A 21,165-nucleotide genomic window follows, 5' to 3' on the forward strand; every position below is an offset into this window, starting at 1 on the left:
AGGAATCGAACTATATTTAAAATATGTCAGGATTTGCTGTTTAAATGGCTTCTATTATAAATTTATTTTGCAATGTAAGTTATTTCACTCTAATTTATCTTTGATGTATGATTGACTTTCATCTATTAGATTTGTCTAAATCAGGGCACATCAATTAACCATAAGATCTATTACTGTTTATTACTCTCATAAAATCTAGAGCTATCACTTTAAAATTTAAACACCCAGAATCTCCTATGCTTAGCATTAAGTTACCAGTAACAGCAATATAGAGTTTTTCTTTATTTATGATATATTTTATATCCAAAATTGCATACCACATGTATGAATTCAGTATATAATTAAATGGCCTCTTTAAGTTTAACTGAATGATTGAATATCTTCATTTTACTGATTGTCTATCTACAAACTATGACTAGGAGATATTGATATATTTGTGATCATTTATTCATTGTACTGGAATATTTAATGCCTACCATGTACCAGGGACTGGGCAAAACATTGGGGAATGTAAAATACATATTATCTCCTTTAGGAACTTACAATTTATTAGGGTAAATAGACATAAGCACGTAAAAAGTTATCCTGTATAATAAAAGGCTAATATGCAAATCGACTGAACGGTGGAACGACCGGTTGCTATGACATGTATTGACCACCCGGGGGAAGACGCTCAATGCAGGAGCTGCCCCCTCGTGGTCAGTGTACTCCCACAGTGGGAGCGCTGCTCAGCCAGAAGCCCTGAACTGGACTCACAGCTGACGAGTGCAGCGGTGGTGGCGGGAGCCTCTCCCGCGTTGCAGCAGCGCTAAGGATGTCTGACTGCCGGCTTGACTCTAATAACCTGAAAGATCATGTAGCTCAATGGGCTCTGTGTTACTTTCTGGTTCAGAAAGGCTGGTTTCAGCTCATAACTGGTTCAAGTAGAATTCTCTTCCAGACAAATCTGCTTTAAAAATCACATTGTACTACATAATGGAATTTCATTTCTTCCTGAGCAACATCACCCAGGGGCAGTTCTTTTGTTTTGTTTTGTTGTTTTCAAAATGAAAAAATTTACTTCTATTGCATTAGTAACGTTTGGTTCCATGAAAAGAAACACGATTGAGAAACACAATTGAGTTTTGAGACCATTGAAAATAAAGAATTCAGTTTGCCATCTTCTATATCCATTTTTGCTGAGAGAAATAGCATATGTTATATGCGATATTGGGTTTTCAAGAAAGGTGGAACTATTTGTATGTCTATGTCCTTAGGTACTATGTGAAGCCAGTAAGTTGATGATCTACTTCTAGGTACTTTGCTATTTCAAATGTGGAGCAGTAGCTTGATAAAAATGTGGACTCTCAAGCCCACCCCAGACCTTAATCAGAATCTGCAGTTTACAGATCCCCAGGCAATTCTCATGCACCTGAACTGAGAAGCATCATCCTGGCATACCTCCAGGCTCTACTGCTTCATTTACTGCCCTTCCTCCTTTTCCTTCTTTCCAGCCCCTGACCACTAACCCATGGAGAAGCCATTAAAGCAGGAGTACTTAAGCTGGGCTCTTAGGGAGTGGTATGTGGTGGTTTGTGAACCCACTGAAATTCTACAAAAATTATGTGTGCATCTGCTTACTCAGCTTTCATTAAATTCTCACCAAAAAAGGTTAGCCATTCCAGACTATAAGAGCACAGATGCCATGTTCTGCCTTGAAAGATGGAAAGACAGGATAGGATAACTTGTAATTCTATAATTAAACCTTTTCTGTTGTTTCAATAAAAAGAATCAGACTGACCAGACAGCTGATCACAGAGATGAAGAATTTTTGGACAGAGCTTTCTAGTTCTCCAAAACTGAGTTCTGCTCCGCTGGTCCCAACAGGTTAGGTTAGTAGAAAATTGCCAGTTTAGTTCCCATAGGTCCTGCATGCTTTAGGATAATTAAAGAAGACCTGCATAATACGAGATTTGTGCTTCACTGTATCTTTTTGATTTTTGAGGTCTTAGCACAATACTCCTCAACCCTGTCTGCCTATTAGAACCATCCCATACCAGACCAATTGTATCAGTCTCAGACCTCCTGGGGTGATGATCAGACTTACTGGGTTTTATTTTTTTTTTTGGGGGGGGGTTGTTTGAACTTTCCTTGGGTGATTTTAATGTTTTAGCCAAGTTTAAGAATCGTTTGTACACAACAATGTGTTTGATAAATTCCAGAATGGCTTTCTTGGGGAATCATGTGTCTGTCATTATTGAAGGAACTTGATTCTGTTTCTTCTGGACAATGAAGTCCTTTTGTCTACTGGAAAGTCATTATATACATGCCCTGCTGAACTATCTTCCTTTATTATGTCAAACGGAGGCAGATGTATAAAAAAACTTGTTTGGATGTGGAACTGATTCCAAGAACTATTGAATTTTCCAATTTCTTTTCTGCTGCTCAAATTTCCAGTCTGTCTCAAGAAAACTCCCTGACTTTTATATTATGAGTGACTTTTTAATACTTGACATGCTGTTGAAATGATGGAAATGAGTAATTGTGCTAAAATGAAATAATTTAATTGTAAGACATTTGGTTTGCCTTCATTTATACATATTTGGCTGATATTGTAGCTATACAGTGAACAGCCTCTGACACTCTGCAAGCCTCAGAACACCTACCTGTAGGATGCAGGATTTCAATGAGAACAAGGAGGGAGCACATAGAAGGAAAGCAATTTACAGTTACTATGAGTGTGCCTTTTATCAAATAAAGAAAGCAAAATCCGGCGAGAAAGTTCCCATTTACAAAGCTTTCCCCTAAGACACATTCACAGACTGAAGTGGAATTACATATTCATATTTTTCCATTTTGTACTTCAATGATTTCTAGCATGATTAGGTTTTGCAGCCAGTCCTCTGAAAAATAACCTCAGAGTTTGTTGTGTATTTTCCTTCTCTGAAGGAGGTTTCTGGCCATCTGAGAACTCGTCTCCTCACTCTTGGGAATTTCCATGTGATTCGGTAGGATTTATGCTTACCTCTCTCCACCTCTGGAAGAGATTCACCAAGGGTTCACATTTCCCCCCTCCTCCCCAAGAGCATGAGAATTCATGCCTGAGAATGATAAATTCGCTTTAACATCATTTTGGAGAAGGGGAAATGGAAAATGGAATTACAGAACAATTCAAATCTGAAGATTCTTTTCAAAGTAACAGTTTGTACTCAATGTTAATGAAAAAATTGGAACTGATTATTTTCCGACTATTAATGCTTCAGTGTTCTCAGCATGGAGAGAATAAATATTCAGAAGGATCTAATGCAACTTATATGATATTAACTTGTCTCAACCTCTTTCCAGTTAAGGGGTTTCTTAGTTGTCTTCTTGTAAATATGCACACAAAGTGACTTTCTGTTTGAAATGGAAAATTCATATAATTTGTATTTATGCTTTTAAGCTTTACATAGGATTGCTCAACTGTGGGAACTTTCACAGGAGGCTCTGTGCTAAAGTGGCTCTTCTTTTAGATGTGCTTTGGCATCTGAATTTTTTTTTCCTGGTTGAAGCTACAATTTGTGACAGCTCAGACCCTTGTCTGATATTTCCCACTTTTTTTGTAAAAGAGGTGCTACACTTGACTTCATGAGTGACCTGCTCTTTTCATTTAAGTCATTTTGATAGACCTTGCTCTTAATTTAAGCCAAACTAAGATAGTTGGCAACAAAATTTAAAATATATTTTTTCTCTTTTGGGGAAGACAAGTGACTCTTTGAGTTGTGGAGGTTTAATAATCATTCTAATTCAGGCCACATTTGTGAGTACCTAAAATGTTCCAGGTCATTTGCTAGGCATTCCAGGGAAAGCAATGAATGCCTGGGAATCACACATGAGAGGGAAGATAGAAAACAAATACCTACAGTATAATGTTGTGAGCACAATGTACAGACTGGGGTGGTTCCAGAGAGAGATGGCAGAAATCTCTGAAAGTCGGAGAGAGCTCCATGGAGGAGTTATATCAGTTATCAATATTATCTATTTAGTTATATGCAGTGGAAACAAATTCAGGATAACAAGCCAAAAGATATTATCTATTTAGTTATATGCAGTGGAAACAAATTCAGGATAACAAGCCAAAAGAGATTTAAAATAAAGACAGAGATAAATTTGAGAGAGAGAGAGAGAGAGAGAAAGAAAGAGAGAGAGGAGAGAGAGAGAGGAGAGAGAGAGAGATCTCCTCGGAAAGGACCTAAATTGGAGAGTTCTGGGTATCTAGATAGAAGAAACTAAAGGACAGTCATTGAAGGGAGTTGCTGAGTAATGAATCAGCTCTAAATATTTTCTGTCCCTGTGTCACTGTGTCACTACTCTCAGATTCCTAAGAGAAAGTCTAATCATCCCACCATGGGCCAAGTGCCTACTCCGTAGCTCAGACAGAACAGGACACTGTGATTGACAGCACAATCAAGGCTGTGTGCAATGGGGGAAGAGTAATTCCCTGAGGGAAATCAAGGTGCCACTGTTAGAAGAAGGTGGAGTAGATGCTGTTCAGCAAAAATAACAGAAGTCTACTCCATGAAGAAATATTTAAGTCTTGAAAGATAAGTAAGAATCTCTTAGGTGGTAATGGGAGAATGACATTCTAAATAGAGGGCATAGAATAAACAAAAGAGTCATGAAAAAGTCTAGCCTGTCATATAAAGGCAAAGAATTTAGCATGGTGGAAATAAACTATAATATGGAGAAGTTTGGGTGATGAGAAGTAGCAGGAGGTAAGGAATGATCTCCCCATATGACATGTGACAAGACTAGGATTCAGTTTTATAGGTAATCAAGTTTTATTATTAGTTTTTATAATAATTTATACCAGTGGGAAAATAGGCAAAAATATGAGCAGAAAATTGATAGAGGAAAAATTTCATTAACTCTTATACATACAAAAAATGACCAAGCAAGGCCTCACAGATATTTTAGGGACATGGAAATTAGCCTTAACAGGCCTCCTAGAAACTCAAACTCTCAGAAAACTGCAGATCCCAGGAATATCTCAGTGGTGTTCAAAATATAAAATAATTGAATAAAAGTGTTCCTTAATTGTTAAACCCTGGGGATAAATAAATACATTTCCAATCCAAGGCACTTCTCAAATATTCACCTCACAATGGTAGAGCACCTGTGATGGGCAGTCTCAGAAACCTGTCCTTCTCAGCATATTTTCACATTGGGAGACCTGTGAGCAGCGATGTGATTAAGGCATGAGTTACACAGTGCTCTGTTTAAACTGCATCAGGGGCACCAGGATGTCTTTCTGTCCATGGCTTCAAATCACTGGAAAAGAGTGACAATTTTTTCTAGAAACTGAATGAAAAATAGATCCAAGTGTCACTAACCCAGTGTGAAATGACGGGCTGTGACTCTGACATTGTCACGCAGATGCCAAAATACAACCCAACTCAAAATGGACCATGCATAGAAAACATTAGCAGTATGTTCTGGGACAGCAAGGGGAAAAGATAGTGAAAACATTATTATGGCCTCAGACTCACTGATAATTTTTTAAACTTTAATCTGTCTAGTGAACCATGCACGTGCCCTTTTTCTCTCTGTCGACACCTCACACACCTCAAATGATATTCCACTCATCTTTTTCTATGAAACCCAATTAAAGTAGGTTACTATAAATACATAAATATCTACATAAGAATCTGAATTGCCCAAAGAGTGCCAGGAGAAAATAAAGCAAAATTATATAAAGATGAGACAAAGTATGACAAGTGATTTTGTGTTCCAAGACACCAAACAGAGAAGATTGATAGCTGATTAGGTGTTTTGTTCTTTCTGACATCTGCTTAAGATAGGGGGGTGGGGTTGAGATCCTTACTACTCCTTTTGGCCAATGTTAATTATCTTAATCCAATGCCATGTATTTCTGGTAGGTGTTATGGTCATGGTCAGGACCCAAACACATACCTTCTGGCTCCAAATCTCAAGTTCATTCTCTCAGCATTCCCCTGACAGCCGGCCCCAGAAAGATCTGCCTTTGTTGCTCTTCCCCTAAGGATTCCTCAGGCTGGTAGGAATGAATGTGGAATGAGTGGAAGAGAGTCAGTTCATGCACTCTGTTGGGTATTGCCTTTGATTTGTTGTGTCATGACTCAGCAAATGCAACCTTGCACTTCCATGGGCATAAATGCCAATTTGAAATGATCAACCATCACACCAAAAGCAAAAACACTACCTTAAAAATGTTGTACCTAGATAAGCATAGTAAAATGATGTCATGGCTGAACTACTCTGGTTTTCTGGACCTAAGTAAATCTGTAGCTATTTTAGCCCAATGATTCCTAATAAAGAGACTCCTGACCCCTCGAAGTCTGAGAAGGCAGCAGTGGTGATAAGAGTTGGGGTGTTAATAGGTGGTTGGTAAGAGGCAGGATCCATGAATAATTTAAATAATTTTATAAAACTAACAGAGATAACATTCTTAACCAGGACTAATCTACACAGATGAAATAAAACAAGGTTTTTAAAAATGTCTTTTAGGGAAATTTTATCAGTGTTCTTATCAGGAGGCCTGATTGGAATTTTTATATGTCTCTGATGAATAAAAAATGAGAAACAAATTATTATTCAATAGTAGTAAATTTAGAGAAAGACCAAGATTTTAAAAGCAGAAAAAAGGGACAAAAGGTGTTCCTAACGGTGAAAAGTGTGGGGATGACTGAGTATGAGTCCCAAGGGGAGTGAGATTGGCTGGGAAGCTTAGTGCAGGGCTCTCCTTGATGTGAAACATCTATGGCTTTTCCATTAAGGTTCAGAGGCCAATTATGACTCCAAGTTCCCCACAATCCTCTGTGGATCATTACAAAGTCCCAGTTGTTTCATGGATCCTCTGGGATTCAAGTCAAGTGATCAGAGGAACCAACATTTTTGTTCATTCAGGGCTCCCAAAATGACCCTGGGCCTTGTATTAGTTGATGTGCATGTGGCTGCTTCCTTATAAATACTTGTGGAATGAGATTTCCTACCCTTTCAATTCTTCTCTCCATGTCATTTTCAGGTAAAGGAAGGGCTGGGCCACAGAGCTTGGTAATTATTCAGTATTCTATTTTTAACTCTGATTGCTTTTCACCTGAGCTTCCTCAAAAAGATACTGGGACTCATACCAAGACTATATTTTTGTCTCTCCTGATCTGGTTTTAGTTCATTGACTACTTACCCAGGTATTGGATGTGGCTGTTGATTTCCTGAAAGGTAGACATTGCTAATACATGCTTTGCTGTCTGCTTGAATGCGGGCCTTCCACTCTATAAGCATGTATGGGCTGTCAGCTGCATGCACTGAGAAACTTGTTTAAAGAATAAATGCACCTTTAAGTACATCTCAAATTTATCAGAAAAACGTAGCTTCAGAAACAGTAGTCATTTTATGACTAGCAGCACAAATATATAATAGTATTATAATATAGCTGTTAAATTGCACTTAGTAAATTAATCAATTTAGACCTCAAAGAATAAGCTTCAAATTGAGAAAAGAGAAATCTAAAGTATTAACTGCCAAATTACATACATATGCTGACAAAATGAACAGCCCACCTTTATTCTCTCACACTTGTAAATGGTGATTCATTCCTATTTCTTGTCATGGAGTGTATTTTATTCATTATAATTATACTAGAGGCCGGGTGCATGAATTTGTGCATGGGTGGGGTTGGGCCTGCCCCGATTGGGGCCAAGGGAGGAGGAGCTGTGGACAGTCAGCTGGCAGGCCCTGCCCCCTGGTTGAACTCCCAGTCGAACTCCTTGAGGGGACAATTTGCATATTAGCCTTTTATTATATAGGATTTATCCTGGAACTTTGGTCTATTAAGTAAAGAACTTGTATAAGAGTTAGAATATTGTTCAAATAGCAGTTACCTATTTATATATCTTATTGCTGTCTTTAGATTTCCACATAGAAGCAGGCTGGAAGAAAAGCAACACTCTGCCCTGTGATTTCTGTGCTGGGAGTTTGATGTCCAATTGCAGGGTGAAAAGTTTTACAAAATTCTAAATGGAATTTATTCCACTACAAAGTTAGCTCTCCCTCCCCACCCCTCACATTCACCCACACACAACCTCCTAAAGCCATATAATTGTGATTGTGTAAAATAAACCCAAGAGAGTGTCAAGTAGACAGATGTTAAACGAAAGAGAAAGCAAGTCACAGAAGCCACTTCACAGGAACTAGGAACTGAAACAAGTCTTGTTCTTGTACAGATGAAGCTTCCAGTTTATCCCAGCAGCTTTCAGATACTGATGCAGTCTTTAAAATAAAATAAGTTTAGCCCTAGCCAGTTTGGCTCAGTGGATATAGTGCTGGCCTGCGGACTGAAGGGTCCTAGGTTCCATTCCGGTCAAGGGCACATGCCCGGGTTGTGAGCTCAATCCACAGTAGGGGGCATGCAGGAGGCAGCCAATCAATGATTCTCTCTCATCATTGATGTTTCTCTCTCTCTCTCTCTCTCCCTTTCTCTTCTTCTCTGAAATCAATAAAAATGTATTTAAAAAAATAAGATAAGATTATTTAAAGTATATCGTCTTCATTTCTTAAGGTTAATGCAGTTACTAAATATTCATTTACTTTTTATTTTATTGACCTCTCAGTGTTGCTGAGTATTTTGCCCAGCGAATCAAGACTCTTGGCGAACTAAAGAATGGTTTCACCAAATGTGGTCCCCAAACCAGAGAGTTGTGTTTGTTTGGTTTCTGTTATCTGCATTAACCTTGTAAATTGATATAGATTCAGAGAAAGTTGTTGCTGCTCCCCTATTCTTCCTCAAAGCAAGGCCAGTTGGTATAATCTAAAAGTTGGTCCTTTGTCCCTCCATCCCACCTCTGTCCCCTACGCTTCCTGGTTGCGGTGTGTGCATGAGAAGACTGGCACTATATACTCTCTTGGTAAAGGATAGTGCCTAAAAGAAAGCTTAACAGCAGATAGAACTTGAAGATACATATTATACCATAAAGTCACATATATTCAAGAAATATTTCTTGAGAAAATTTTGTGTCAGATATTGTGTTCTGTTTCAGAGGGACAGGGAAATGAACAAATATTGACTCTGGCATCAAGGAGTTCACTCTCTGTCCCTGACATGGGGTCTTATTAATTCCTTGAGCTGACAGCCATGTCTAACTCTCTTTCATGGTCAATGGATAAAGAGTAGAGCAGTCATGAAATTAATCTTACTTGGTAGAGTTAGTCTGTCAGAGATACTAGTAAGGAAAATTTTTGCCCTTTAAGACCAAAAGAAGTAGTGTTATTGCTTTTAGTTCAGGCAGAACTCTACTTGACAGTTAGCATTTCTGTAGTGTGAGCTTTAGTTAGGCTCTGATTTGAACTTTAAAATGGCTTTTATTTTTCAAATTCCAAACATATTATTCCAGTTTTTAGTATAATAAAATTTATAGATTAATATTAAGGGACAATTGATCTCTTTTTATTGTTGAGTCCTTTTATTTACAAATATGGCCTGTTTCTTCATTTAAAAAATCTTTTTTTATGTTCTTTATAGATTATTAAAAATTTCATGGCAAATGGGTAGTGGGTTTTATTAAATGACTTTTTAGAATATTAAGGTGACATTTTTTCCTTTACAAGTTAATATAAAAGTTTATAATAATTGATTTTGCACCATTGAACCATCAGTTTATTCTGAATAGAAAGTCTTGGTCATATTTCATTATTTTTAATATTTGCATAAATTCAATTTCTTAATATACTATATAATTTCAATCTTCTAATATTTCTTACTTAAGATATTGCTAATCTGTTTTAATAAGGTACTTATTTTTGTGCTATTTTTATTAGGATGCACTATCAGGATTATTATATCTTCAGAAAATACTTGATGGGTTTCTATCTTTCTCTGGATTCTGAAATAATTTTAATATCATGGGATTTGAAAGAATTTGCCTATGAAACTATCTAGACCTGGCACCTTTTCTGAGAATGATTTTACTTCAACTCTATTATTTTTTTTGTGGCGATTGGTTTACTCAGATTTCCTCATTCTTCTGCATTTAATTTTGTGAATTTATATTTTCTTTAAATTCACAAGTTTCCATCTGATTTTCAACTTTATAAGCTTGGGATTGTATAAAGAAGTCTACTATAAGTCTTTCAATTCTTTTCTGTAGCTCTGATTATATATTATCACTTCTGTTTTAATATATTTGAGTTTTTCCCTCTGATTAAACTAGCTAGTGATTTATTTGTCTTACTGCTTTTTCCCTACAAGAAACATCTCTAGAATAATTTATCAATTTTACTAGTCTTTTCCCCATTATTTTCAGCTTAAAAAATTTATTCCTTCCTTCCTGCTTTCTTTTGGGCTTATATTTTTATTATTTTTCTTACTTTATATGGAATTTGGCCCTTACAATAAGCATTTGAATTATGAAAAGAAGCAGCAGCTGAAGGAAGTGATGAGACTACTACATGCTGACAGACTGAATGGGTGAGAAGTGAAAAGTGTGGATGGGGACAATGAAGCATTTTTGGCTTTAAATATAGATTCCTAGCTTGTTAGCTAAACTGTTCTAAGATAAAGAATGAGAAACCTTACTGAAATATGATGAACCACATAGAATATTTTCTTTTGCCTCTCTGAATTGATCCTCTACTCTGGTATTAATGATTAACCCTTCATAAAATTCTGTGGTTAAGCCAACATCAAGCCCTATCTGTCTTCAAGGTTGTCCATGAAGAATGTCCTGAAATTACAAGGCACCAGTTCTGTGCTTTAGTTGAATAGACACAACATATGGACTTGATCCAGGCTTTTACATTTATAATATTCACTTTATGGTCCTATTATACTAGTTAAATATTAATGCTCTAAGCAAGCTTTTCATAGCCTTCTCTATTTCTTCTCTACTGGAGAATATTGTTGGAAATTAAAAAATACTATAGTTTATTAACCATGTCATTGGTGTTGCATTTTGATGATGAATTATTTTTTGGAAAATGAAAAAAATATATATATAAGTTGAAGAATCCCCTCTGGGTCTGGAGTGTTTCTCTGAATAGCAATTTTTATATTTCCTCACTATATTTCCTGAGATTATTACATGTCTTCCATAAGCACCTATAAAATACCAAGCCATAGCCTTAAATATTGGTGGTACTTTCTGATGTGTTCCTAATGAGATTTTAAATAGTACTGTATGAAAAAAACCTAGTTTTTAATATGTGTAAGGATTTATATTATTTCTTACATTCTTTAATTATGACAACAGGCACATTGGAATGGACAGCCAGTGTATTTAAACGTATGACTTTTCTAGATGGAAACCCAAAGGTTAGTGGATTCTTGGTATGTTGCAGTATGAGAAGGTCTTAGTTACTGTTACAATAATCCACAGATGGTGAGGGATGACAGTTCTGGACCAGAGAAACTCTAGTATGGGGTTGGAGGCTCCAAATCTGCCTAACTGCTCACTTGCTTATGCCTATATATTCATAGTAATCAAAGATGACTTCAAGGGTTTGGAACTGGGTGATTACAACTTAAATGGTTCATCTGGCACATATGGGGCATTTTGGGAAGCTCTTTTTTTTCAGGATGAGAAGAGGATAGAGATGACAAACTAACTGTTTTGGAATGCTGACTTTAAGGTAGTACAGTAGTCCCCCTCATCTGTGATTTCACCTTCCATGGTTTCATCAACCATAGTCTGAAAATATTAAATGCAAAATTCCAGAGATGAACAATTCATAAGTTTTAAATTGTGCACCATTCTGCATAACATGATGAAAGCTCACCCCATCCCGTTCCATCCTGGGATGTGAATCATCCCTTTGTCAGCATCTCCATGCTGTATACGCTCCCCACCCTTTAACCACTCAGTAGCCATCTTGGTTATCAGATCAACTCTTGCGGTATCTTAGAGTAATCTTTATTATAGCCTAACATTCTCCTCACTTCATCTCGTCACATAGGCATTGTATCATCTCACCTAACAAGAAGAAAAGAGAGTACAGTACAATAAAATATTTTGAGAGAGACCACATTTAAATAACTTTATTACAATATATTGTTATAATTATTCTATTTTATTAATAGTTATTGTTGGTAATCTCTTTCTGTGCCTAATTTATAAATTAAACTTTATTATACATGCGTAAGAGGAAACATAGTATGCTAGTATATAGGGTTTGGTACTATGTAAGGCAAGCATGTCAAACACGCAGCCTGCAGGACCCATGCAGCCCACAACGAATATTTTTGCAGCCCAGCCAATATAATGGTATGTAAGAAATGTTTTAATAAAAATTTCATAACTTAATTTTTACAATATCCTGTTATACATAAATATTAATAACGATCTACAATGTTCGCTATTGACTGATTACTATTATCATGTTGCATTCATTTCCCTTATGTGCCGGTGCACCATTTCTCTTCACTAATACTAGCAGCAAATATTTTAGCAGCCGATTGCCACATCATTAGTCTTGGACTGCCTTGTTTGGTGTGCGCAACAGAAAATATTTCGCTTTCAGATAACAAGAAAAATAGGTTTATTTGCGTTACGCTTATTAATTTGTGCAGTTATTCAGTGTCTGGTAAGTTAATGTTCAAGAAAAAATATTAATTTTTATTAAAATGTTCTATTATTTTATGTTAATGATTACTCATTTATTTCAGCCCTTTGTATTCAGCATGTCTCTATCAAAATAAACCTACGTTTCTATGAAAATTGAAGCTTTTGTTTTTTTGTGGCCCACATAAACTTAAACATTGTTTATTTGGCCCGTGTTAGCCTTTGAGTTTGACATACTTGATCTAAGGTTTTGGACATCCATTGGAGGTCTTAGAACATATGCCCGAGGGTAAGGTGGGGCCACTGTAATCTTATTACCACCACAAGCCCAGGCAACCACTAAGCTACTTTCTTTCAAGGTAAATTTCCTTTTTCTGGACTATACAATGAGATATTATACATCCGTAGAAATTTGTCATAATAAGTGATAGCTGGTCATAAAAAGTGAAAAAAAAAACAGTAACAAAATATTCTGAATAGGATTAGCCTATTTGAGTTTATGTGGGGAGAGAAAGTGAAAGAGGAAAACATGAATGATAATCTCCAAAATGTCACGAGTGGTTATCCCTGAGTGGTAGAAATATGAGTGCTTTTTTATTGTTGTTGAAACCTATGATGAGAAACAAAATACAAATTATCTTCGGACATCGCTTCTGAAATGGATTCTTTCAAGGTTTTCCCTTCAGTGGAGTGTCTGAATAAAGATGGTGGGAATTTAGAATTGCCTCTGGATATGAGAGGGTTATTTTTCTAAAATTTCAGGAGTGGGGGACAGGGCCAAATAGAAATAAAGTTATTGGATGATATGACTAGTCCATGCATGACTTAAGTGCTCAGCCAACGAGAGCCTCTAAAAAGTCACAGCGGGTAGGTACTGATGCTTCAAGACTACTTGTTACTTGCAAGGCTACTTCCTCAGCCTTTCTATCTTTGAGTAAGCTTGGCTTCCTGGGGATATTTTAGCCAATACTAGCTTCAGAGAGAAAGGTGAGAATAATGGAAGGATGTTCATTCCAAGTACTCTGGGGTCTTGGCTTTAATACCCACGGGCAGAAGCAGAAACACCTATATCCCTCTCTCCTAAGAAGGAGAAGTGGAAGGTGATTGAGCTTCTCCTTCTCCTTTGTCTTCATGTTCTCCCTCATCTTTTGTAAAGGAACTCTCCCTGTTCTCTTTAGAGTGTTAATTCTTAGAGTGACAGTTTTTAAAAGTATGTGATCATATTATCTATTGCATTCCAATTTTTTTTTAAAAAAAAACAACAATAAATTTGGTACTTTATGCCTCAGTGTATTTTTTGGAGACTGTTTTCCTCAAAAGGGCACAGCACAATTAGAAACAGGCATGTTTTAGCCAAGAGCATGTACTTTGGTGTGAGCTGACATGACTCATTTACGATACTGATTTTTGAAATAGAACCTGACCTATTGATTTTACTGAAATTGCATAGACACAAAATTGCAATGAACCAAACTCTACTCTAGAAGCAGGAATTTCCTCTGGAGTCTGAAAAACTCCAAACCCATTTTTAAAAGTGTTTTTAATAGTCTATTTCTAAAAGATGTGGAAAATGTTTTATATGTGAAGATAATGTTACTCTACTTAAAGATTTTTTTTTTAGTGTTTGTTTTACAGCTATCTTAAAACATCACCAATTTTAAATCAGTGGGACCCAAATCAGTGAAGCTTTGCCTAATAATTAATGCCTGAGGGCAGAAGGGACATAGAGCCACATCTCAGGAACTGCACAGAGGAAGATGTTGCATGATGGTGGAAAGCCTCCTCTAACCCATTAATTTGCCTGACAGTGATGTGGCTCTTCAAGCTGCTTTGCCTCCAGGAGTGGGTCCATAAAGGGGATGGCCCCAGGCCCCTCACTGAGAATCTCTAGTGTAGAACCCCAGTGTTCTTTAATGATATATAATTGGACCAGACCAGATCATGGGGTTTTAATAGCCTTCTCTGTGGTGTATAAGTTTACAAAGGCTTGGTACTTACTGTCTTTCTTAGGACATTGATGGAAAGTCCCAGTGCTCACAGTTTATGCTTATTAGTGATACTTTTCATGAGTTTCCAGGGCTAAAGTGACTTTTTCACACTGTTTAATGGTTTTTCAGTTTAACTCCCTTTCTAGTGGGATGTTGTAAAGATTAATTAGCCAATGTCCATAAAGTGCTTTCAAGCTGAAAAGTGCTGCACAAGGGTGTACAGACTCATTAGCTTCTTAGTCATTCTGGCTTTTTTTACCTTTTGGCATTCAGAAACTAGGTAGTGAATGCCAAATTAGTATTTTTTTTTTATGGAGGAGGGGGACTTCAGAAAGAGCAGAATAGAGCGATAGATCTTTTTTAAAAAAGATATCTGTTGCACTGAGATGGAAAAAAAGGATATTGAAATATTTTAGTTTTTATTATCTTCTATTTCCCTACTACTTCAGCTTCTTCTTACTTCCTGCTTTCAAAATGTATTTGTCTGCTTATCCTGTACATTTCTATAGAAATTCTATTGATTATATTGTCATATGGATATTCATAATGGAGTTTAATCTGACCCCAAAGTGTTGAATTATTGTGCCAATGAATGAATGACACAGTGTAGATCATTCCCTTTGTAAATGAATTCTCCTATCAGTTTGCAATGTGTCATGAAGGTATGATATTGTCTCTATAGTAATCTTTATATGTGTGTGTGATTGTGTGTGTGTGTGTGTGTGTGTGTGTGTGTGTGTGTGTGTGATTCATTAAGCTTTTGATTGAGGATGGAAAAGTACAGTTACTCAACAAAGACATAAAGAGGTTCTAAAAGAAACCAAAGATAATGATGGGTAATCTACAAAGAATTAGATTGAAAGATGACTTTTTAGCCTCATCAACTGCACATGATAGGGGAATAATATCTTCTAACTGAGAGAAAATAGCTGTCAACCTAAAATTGTATACCCAGCTAAATTACCTTTTAAGATGATCATAAAATAAAGATATTTTTATACAAAACAAAAAAATCATTTACCACCAATGCTAAAGGATATTCTAAAGTATTATTTTTTAAAGGTAAGAAAATAATCCCAGAATGGGAGGGAAAAGATGCTGAAAGGAATGAATAGAGAAAATTTGGTAAATCTGTGGTTAAATATAAGTAAGTATCAACTAATAATAATAATGATGATGATGTCCAATTTACAGTAACAAAACAAGACAGAACAAGGAAAAAAAGTAATATGTATACCAGGAAAGTAGTGTTAAGAGTTAAAGTATTCCAAGGTCCTTATTTTATTTGCAAGGAGTCTAAAGGTGTTAAAATTAGATTTTGTTAAGTCTGTACATAACTTTTCTAGTTTTATCACTAAAATAAAGGAAAATGTAATATAGTAGAGGAGAGAATCAATGAAATTAAAAAAATCAATAGCAACTGGCTTAGTGAACAAAGTAGTAAAGAAATTTAACATGAATTTTAGTAATTGTTCCTGGGGCTCTTACCTTGCAATTACAAGTACTCAGTAACTATGTTGTGGAGTTTATATGTAAACTTATAAGACAAGTGAAAACAAACAAACAACAGTCTTAATGATATGTGAACAGGTGCTTTGGCTTGAGATAAAATCTCCAGTAACATTATCATGTAGATTACCCAGGGCATGTGTTATGGGAGAGGAACCTCAAATGTAGGGAAGCCAAATCTTTTATTATGGACAGTTAGCCTGCCTGAACTCTGCTCCAGAGAGTGATCTTATCTTAATTATATTGCATAGTAATTCTGCTCTTGCTCTGGAAAAAGACATTATCTTTTTTCCAAGGCTGTTCACTATACAAACACCTTGAAAGACAGAGCCAATACCTTTGTTTCTAAGATGTGCAGAAATGTAAGAGACCCAGGAGGATTTATCTTCAAACAACTTTGGATAAGTTTATAAAGCCTCAGTTTTCTCTTCTGAAAAATGGGACAAATAGTATAACCTACATAATTGTGAGGATCAAATGACGTAGTATATATAAAATGCTTAACACAGAGGTCCTCAAACTACGGCCCGCAGGCCACATGCAAATACAAATATTATATTTGTTCCCGTTTTGTTTTTTTTACTCAAAATAAGATATGTGCAGTGTGCATAGGAATTTGTTCATAGTTTTTTTTTAAACTATACTCCGGCCCTCCAACGGTCTGAGGGACAGTGAACTGGTCCCCTGTTTAAAAAGTTTGAGGATCCCTGGCTTAACATCATATCCAAGGACTTTATAAATATCAATGACTACTAGAAGTGATTATCTTGACTAACATATGAGCATGTTTATTGAATTATTTGTTTTCTCTAGCAAATAGAATATTGCAGTTCACTGATGTTTCTAATTATTAGAATCTCCAAATATTAGAACAAAAAGGACCAGAAAGATTATCCAGTTAAACCAGGAATTTTACTGATAAAGAAGTAAGTTCAGAGAGGTTGAGTGACTTGTTGACTTTCTCACAGAACAGCCAAATAAAGGACAATGGTCATCTGATTTAAAAGTCAGATTCTTTTTAATTATACACAATGCTTGTAGCTCAACAAATAATGATATTACAAACAAATTAAAGCAAGCCTGTGATATATTAGAAAGCATTTCACGTGTTTATTTGATCATTGCCATCTTCCTATGTGTTTGACCTATAAAATCCACCTTAAACTTAGCCCCTGAAGGCATATAAATACAGAAAGGAAGAAAAGATGGAAAGTTAAAATAAATAACCCACGTCTCCTCCCTTCCACCTCCATCACTGTCAATCTCTCTACTGCAGAGAAAAACACAAAACCAGAAAACTGCAAGAAAATGCTGTCTGAGTGTGTAGGTGAAGTTGAAAACGGTCCCATTCTGGCCAAGGCAGGGAAATTCTGGCAGAGTATCCAACAGCTTTAGGTTGACAGCTTTGTAATGGTTTATTGACAAGCTTCTTAAGGCATGAGGAGGAGTAGTAAGGAAGGGGAAAGAGGAGGTGACAGAAATAACATTTAGTTCTCGAAGGCAACATGTTGTAGGAATGAGCATCAGTTGTAGAATTAGATGAGCCTGAGTTCCTGTGAGAGTTTGAGCAAGTTACTGAGTTTCCCAATCTGTAAAATACTAGTACATAATGCTCCTCCGTGGGGAATTGATGTGCAATTCAAATGAAGAAATGAAGTGAGAGTATCTGGCATAAGGCAGGTCCTCATTAAATATTGGTTTACTTTAAATCAAATTCGGTGAAGGAATTTATCCTGAAAAATATCTGCAACAATGAAACCATTTATTTTATACCTCTACTTAATACCAATCCTACTATTTTTCTCTCTTCTTTAAGACTGGGGTCACAGTATTAGCTTCTACAGCATTCTGAAATACTTTTGGGGACCCAAGGTCAGAATTGAGTATGCCCAGGTAGCCAAAGCAAGGTTTTAATTGAATTTTCCTTCACCTTTTGTCCACCTCAAGTCTCTGCAAAATCATCTTTCACTCCAAGTAATTATGTTCTGGGTGTCCCAGGGGTGTCTCAGACCTGCATATGTGTGTGTCCATGGGCAGATCTGCTCCTGCTGTTCTCATCCCTCCCCACAACTGTGAGCACTGCTCTGCTCTCTTTGCGCATGGCAGAAACTGCTCTGTATATTTTTGCAGGGCATGTGGTGTGTGTGTGTGTGTGTGTGTGTGTGTGTGTGTGTGTGTGTGAGAGAGAGAGAGAGAGAGAGAGAGAGAGAGAGAGAGAAAGAATGTAATATAAAAACATGTCCTTATCCCTCTGCTTTAGAGAAGTCCCAAATATATATAATTGTCACAATATCCTATTTTATGAAGAGTTTAGGGAGATAATGCTTTAGGTTTTTACTTGGGTCATTCTCTTTTCCTCTGGAATTAGAGATTGTGGAATTGAATTTGCATGTGAATACCAGGCAGTACTGAAAATCCCTAGATGTACACTAGACCCCTTGTGATGAGAAAGATTTGTTAGGATCAGTTCTATCACACCTCTTTCTTCCTGTAGGTTGAGTGCTCTCTTAAAGAATTCCCAGCTTTTTTTCAAACAGACTTGTGTAGGACCATCCCACAAATTTGCATTCATGTCCATTATGTCTGCAGAGTAGCACACAGTTTGCAGTCTTCTGCACTAGGCTACTAGGTTCTCTGGCCCCCAAGTTCTTACTGGGTCAATCCTAACAGGAATATTTGTATCTGAAGCTGACAATTCTAGGATCAAGCTGAGATTCCCTGCTATAGATACATATGTACAAGAAATTGACTTATATGTTGCCTACCTCTAAATTTGAGTATGAGCCTTAAATTCTAGATATATCAGAGTTTATTCATTTCTCATTGTTCAAAGAAGGAAGACAAAGATGACTTAGACACAGTTCCTGTCTCATAGCCATCATAATGTGTAGCTTTACTTTATGTCTTCTTAGATGTTACTGTCTTTACTTACAGCTTGATTGAGACCATCTTATAGTTAACTCTGAAAAATATGCCTTCTGAAGTTAAGCTACCAGTATCAATAATGCCATACTCAATCTCTATGGTGGAAAAGAAAGTTTTACAATTAGGTATATGCAGGCAATGTGGAATCTGGTTCAGTGATGTTTCAATGCTCTTAACTCTCTTTGCCCCCAGGTTATGCAGATGTATCTTCCATTCTGTGGAATCGCCATATCTAATGCTCAGGTATTTGCTGCCTCCAGGAAAGAATATGAAAGAAGCAGGGTGAGTAGAAAGAAATTTGGTTCACAACCCTCAAAGCTCTCTGTTTTTCAAGAGTCTGTGAGTCATTAATCGCAGATGACATTTGAACTGTCCAGGAATCTTTTTTAGTTCTATAATCCTACAAGTCTATGGTTGAAGACCCCTTTAAGCAATGAGCCCAAATGGAAGTGGATACAAATTCTCTGTTGTTTTTTATGTAAGAAATAGTACCAGCTTCTTTTAAAAAGGAAATTAATTTCACATCTATATTATCAGACGGTATAGTCTTGCTTACTTATAGCTCTGAAACAATAACACAATATAGTAATATTTTTACAATTTAATTTCTTTTAAGAAACAAGGAATATTATAAATGATTTCACCCCATTTCACAGATTTTGTTTTTGAATTAAAAGATTTTCTGGCAGACCATCACAAGATAACCGAACAATATGCAAGTACTATTTTATCTATCTATCTATCTATCTATCTATCTATCTATCTATCTATCTAAGCCCAGCAACTGGAAAGGCGGAATGACCAGAACAACTGGAATGACTGGTGGCTATGACGCGCACTGTGGCAGCCAACCAACCTGATCTGGGCCCCGATCTGCCCCCAATCGGGGGCGGGGGCGGCCGCCAACCACCCGTGGCCTCTCCGTCAATGGGCCCCCATCGGGGTGGGCCAGCCGGACCCCACCTGTGCACAAATTCATGCACTGGGCCTCTAGTAGGATTATAAAGAAGCACACACAGAGATTGGCCTCATATACCTTCTTCACCAGTTATAGAGTTTAATAGTTGAAAAAAGACACATGCCCCCAAAATATTAAACTATCAAACAGGTTACATTATATTAGGCTCATTATACTTTTAAATATAGGGAAATTACTGTCACAACTTAAAAATATATTTAACAAGAAGATGTTCCCAAAGGTTGGAAACCCTCAATTAATTAGTAGTCAAATTGATTGAAAGTTCCATTTGCTAAGCATTATGATTGATGAATATTTCATAGTACACATATAAACACAGTTCACTACTACAGCAATCTTCTTCAGCATAGCATACCACACCTTTTCTCTGATTTGGATCCTATTTCATCGTTAGTCCCATCATTAGTCCCATACCCCTCCTTTCATGTGGCACTCTAGCAATATAGTCCCAATTTTCTTTTTTTTTCCCTCTAGTTTTTTATTTTTATTTTTTTATATATATATTTTTTTATTGCTTAAAGTATTACAAAGGGTATTACATATGTCTCCTTTTTCCCCCTGCCCTTGACAATCCCCTGGCCTCCCCTACCCCCCCAGTGTCTTATGTCCATTGGTCCAATTTTCCAGAAAACAATCTATTTGCTTCACTTTCTCATATCTTTACCCACATTTCTCCCTCTACATTCAGTGCCTAATGTCCACCTTTTGACTCCCATTACCATTTGCCTTGAATTTCCTTCAGGACCCAGCTCAAACTTCTAGTTAATCTTCTCCTCTGTGTTTGTTTTTCCTTTTGTATACTGCCATTGGTCTATTATGGATTCTTATCACACTCTATAGTATTTATTGATGACCCTCCTCTCCAACTACATTTTGAACTCCTTAAAGGATGCTTCATGTATTATTAATCTTAACATCCTCATGTACAGCACAGTTTATTTACTCATTCAACAAATATTTATTATGTGGTACTCTTTAGACACTATCTGTTCAAAGTCCCTGCCCTCAGAGAACTTGGCCTTCTAGTGGGAACAACAGACAATAGACAAGCTATAAAGAAAAATGAAGTGAGATAAAGGGATAGAGACTGGTCCCTGAAGGACAGTTTGGGAGAATGTTTATTTCAGAGAGTGATTAAGAAAGTCTCTATAAGAAGATAATATTTAAGCAGGGACCTGAATGAAACAAAAGAGCAAAGCTACACAAAGATCTGGGA

At 36.6% G+C, this 21,165-nt stretch overlaps 1 protein-coding gene across 1 annotated transcript in view; it reads left to right on the top strand.

The window, feature by feature from the left end:
* PDE11A (phosphodiesterase 11A) overlaps window positions 1-21,165 on the top strand; it is a 270,293-nt gene that overhangs the window by 67,628 nt on the left and 181,500 nt on the right. The window contains exon 3 of the mRNA XM_006083068.3: window positions 19,163-19,252. Within this exon, the coding sequence (XP_006083130.1) occupies window positions 19,163-19,252 (90 nt within the window). The remainder of the gene's footprint in view (window positions 1-19,162; window positions 19,253-21,165) is intronic.

Source organism: Myotis lucifugus, unplaced genomic scaffold, assembly GCF_000147115.1.
Source record: "Myotis lucifugus unplaced genomic scaffold, Myoluc2.0 scaffold_5, whole genome shotgun sequence".
Lineage (NCBI taxonomy): Eukaryota > Metazoa > Chordata > Mammalia > Chiroptera > Vespertilionidae > Myotis > Myotis lucifugus.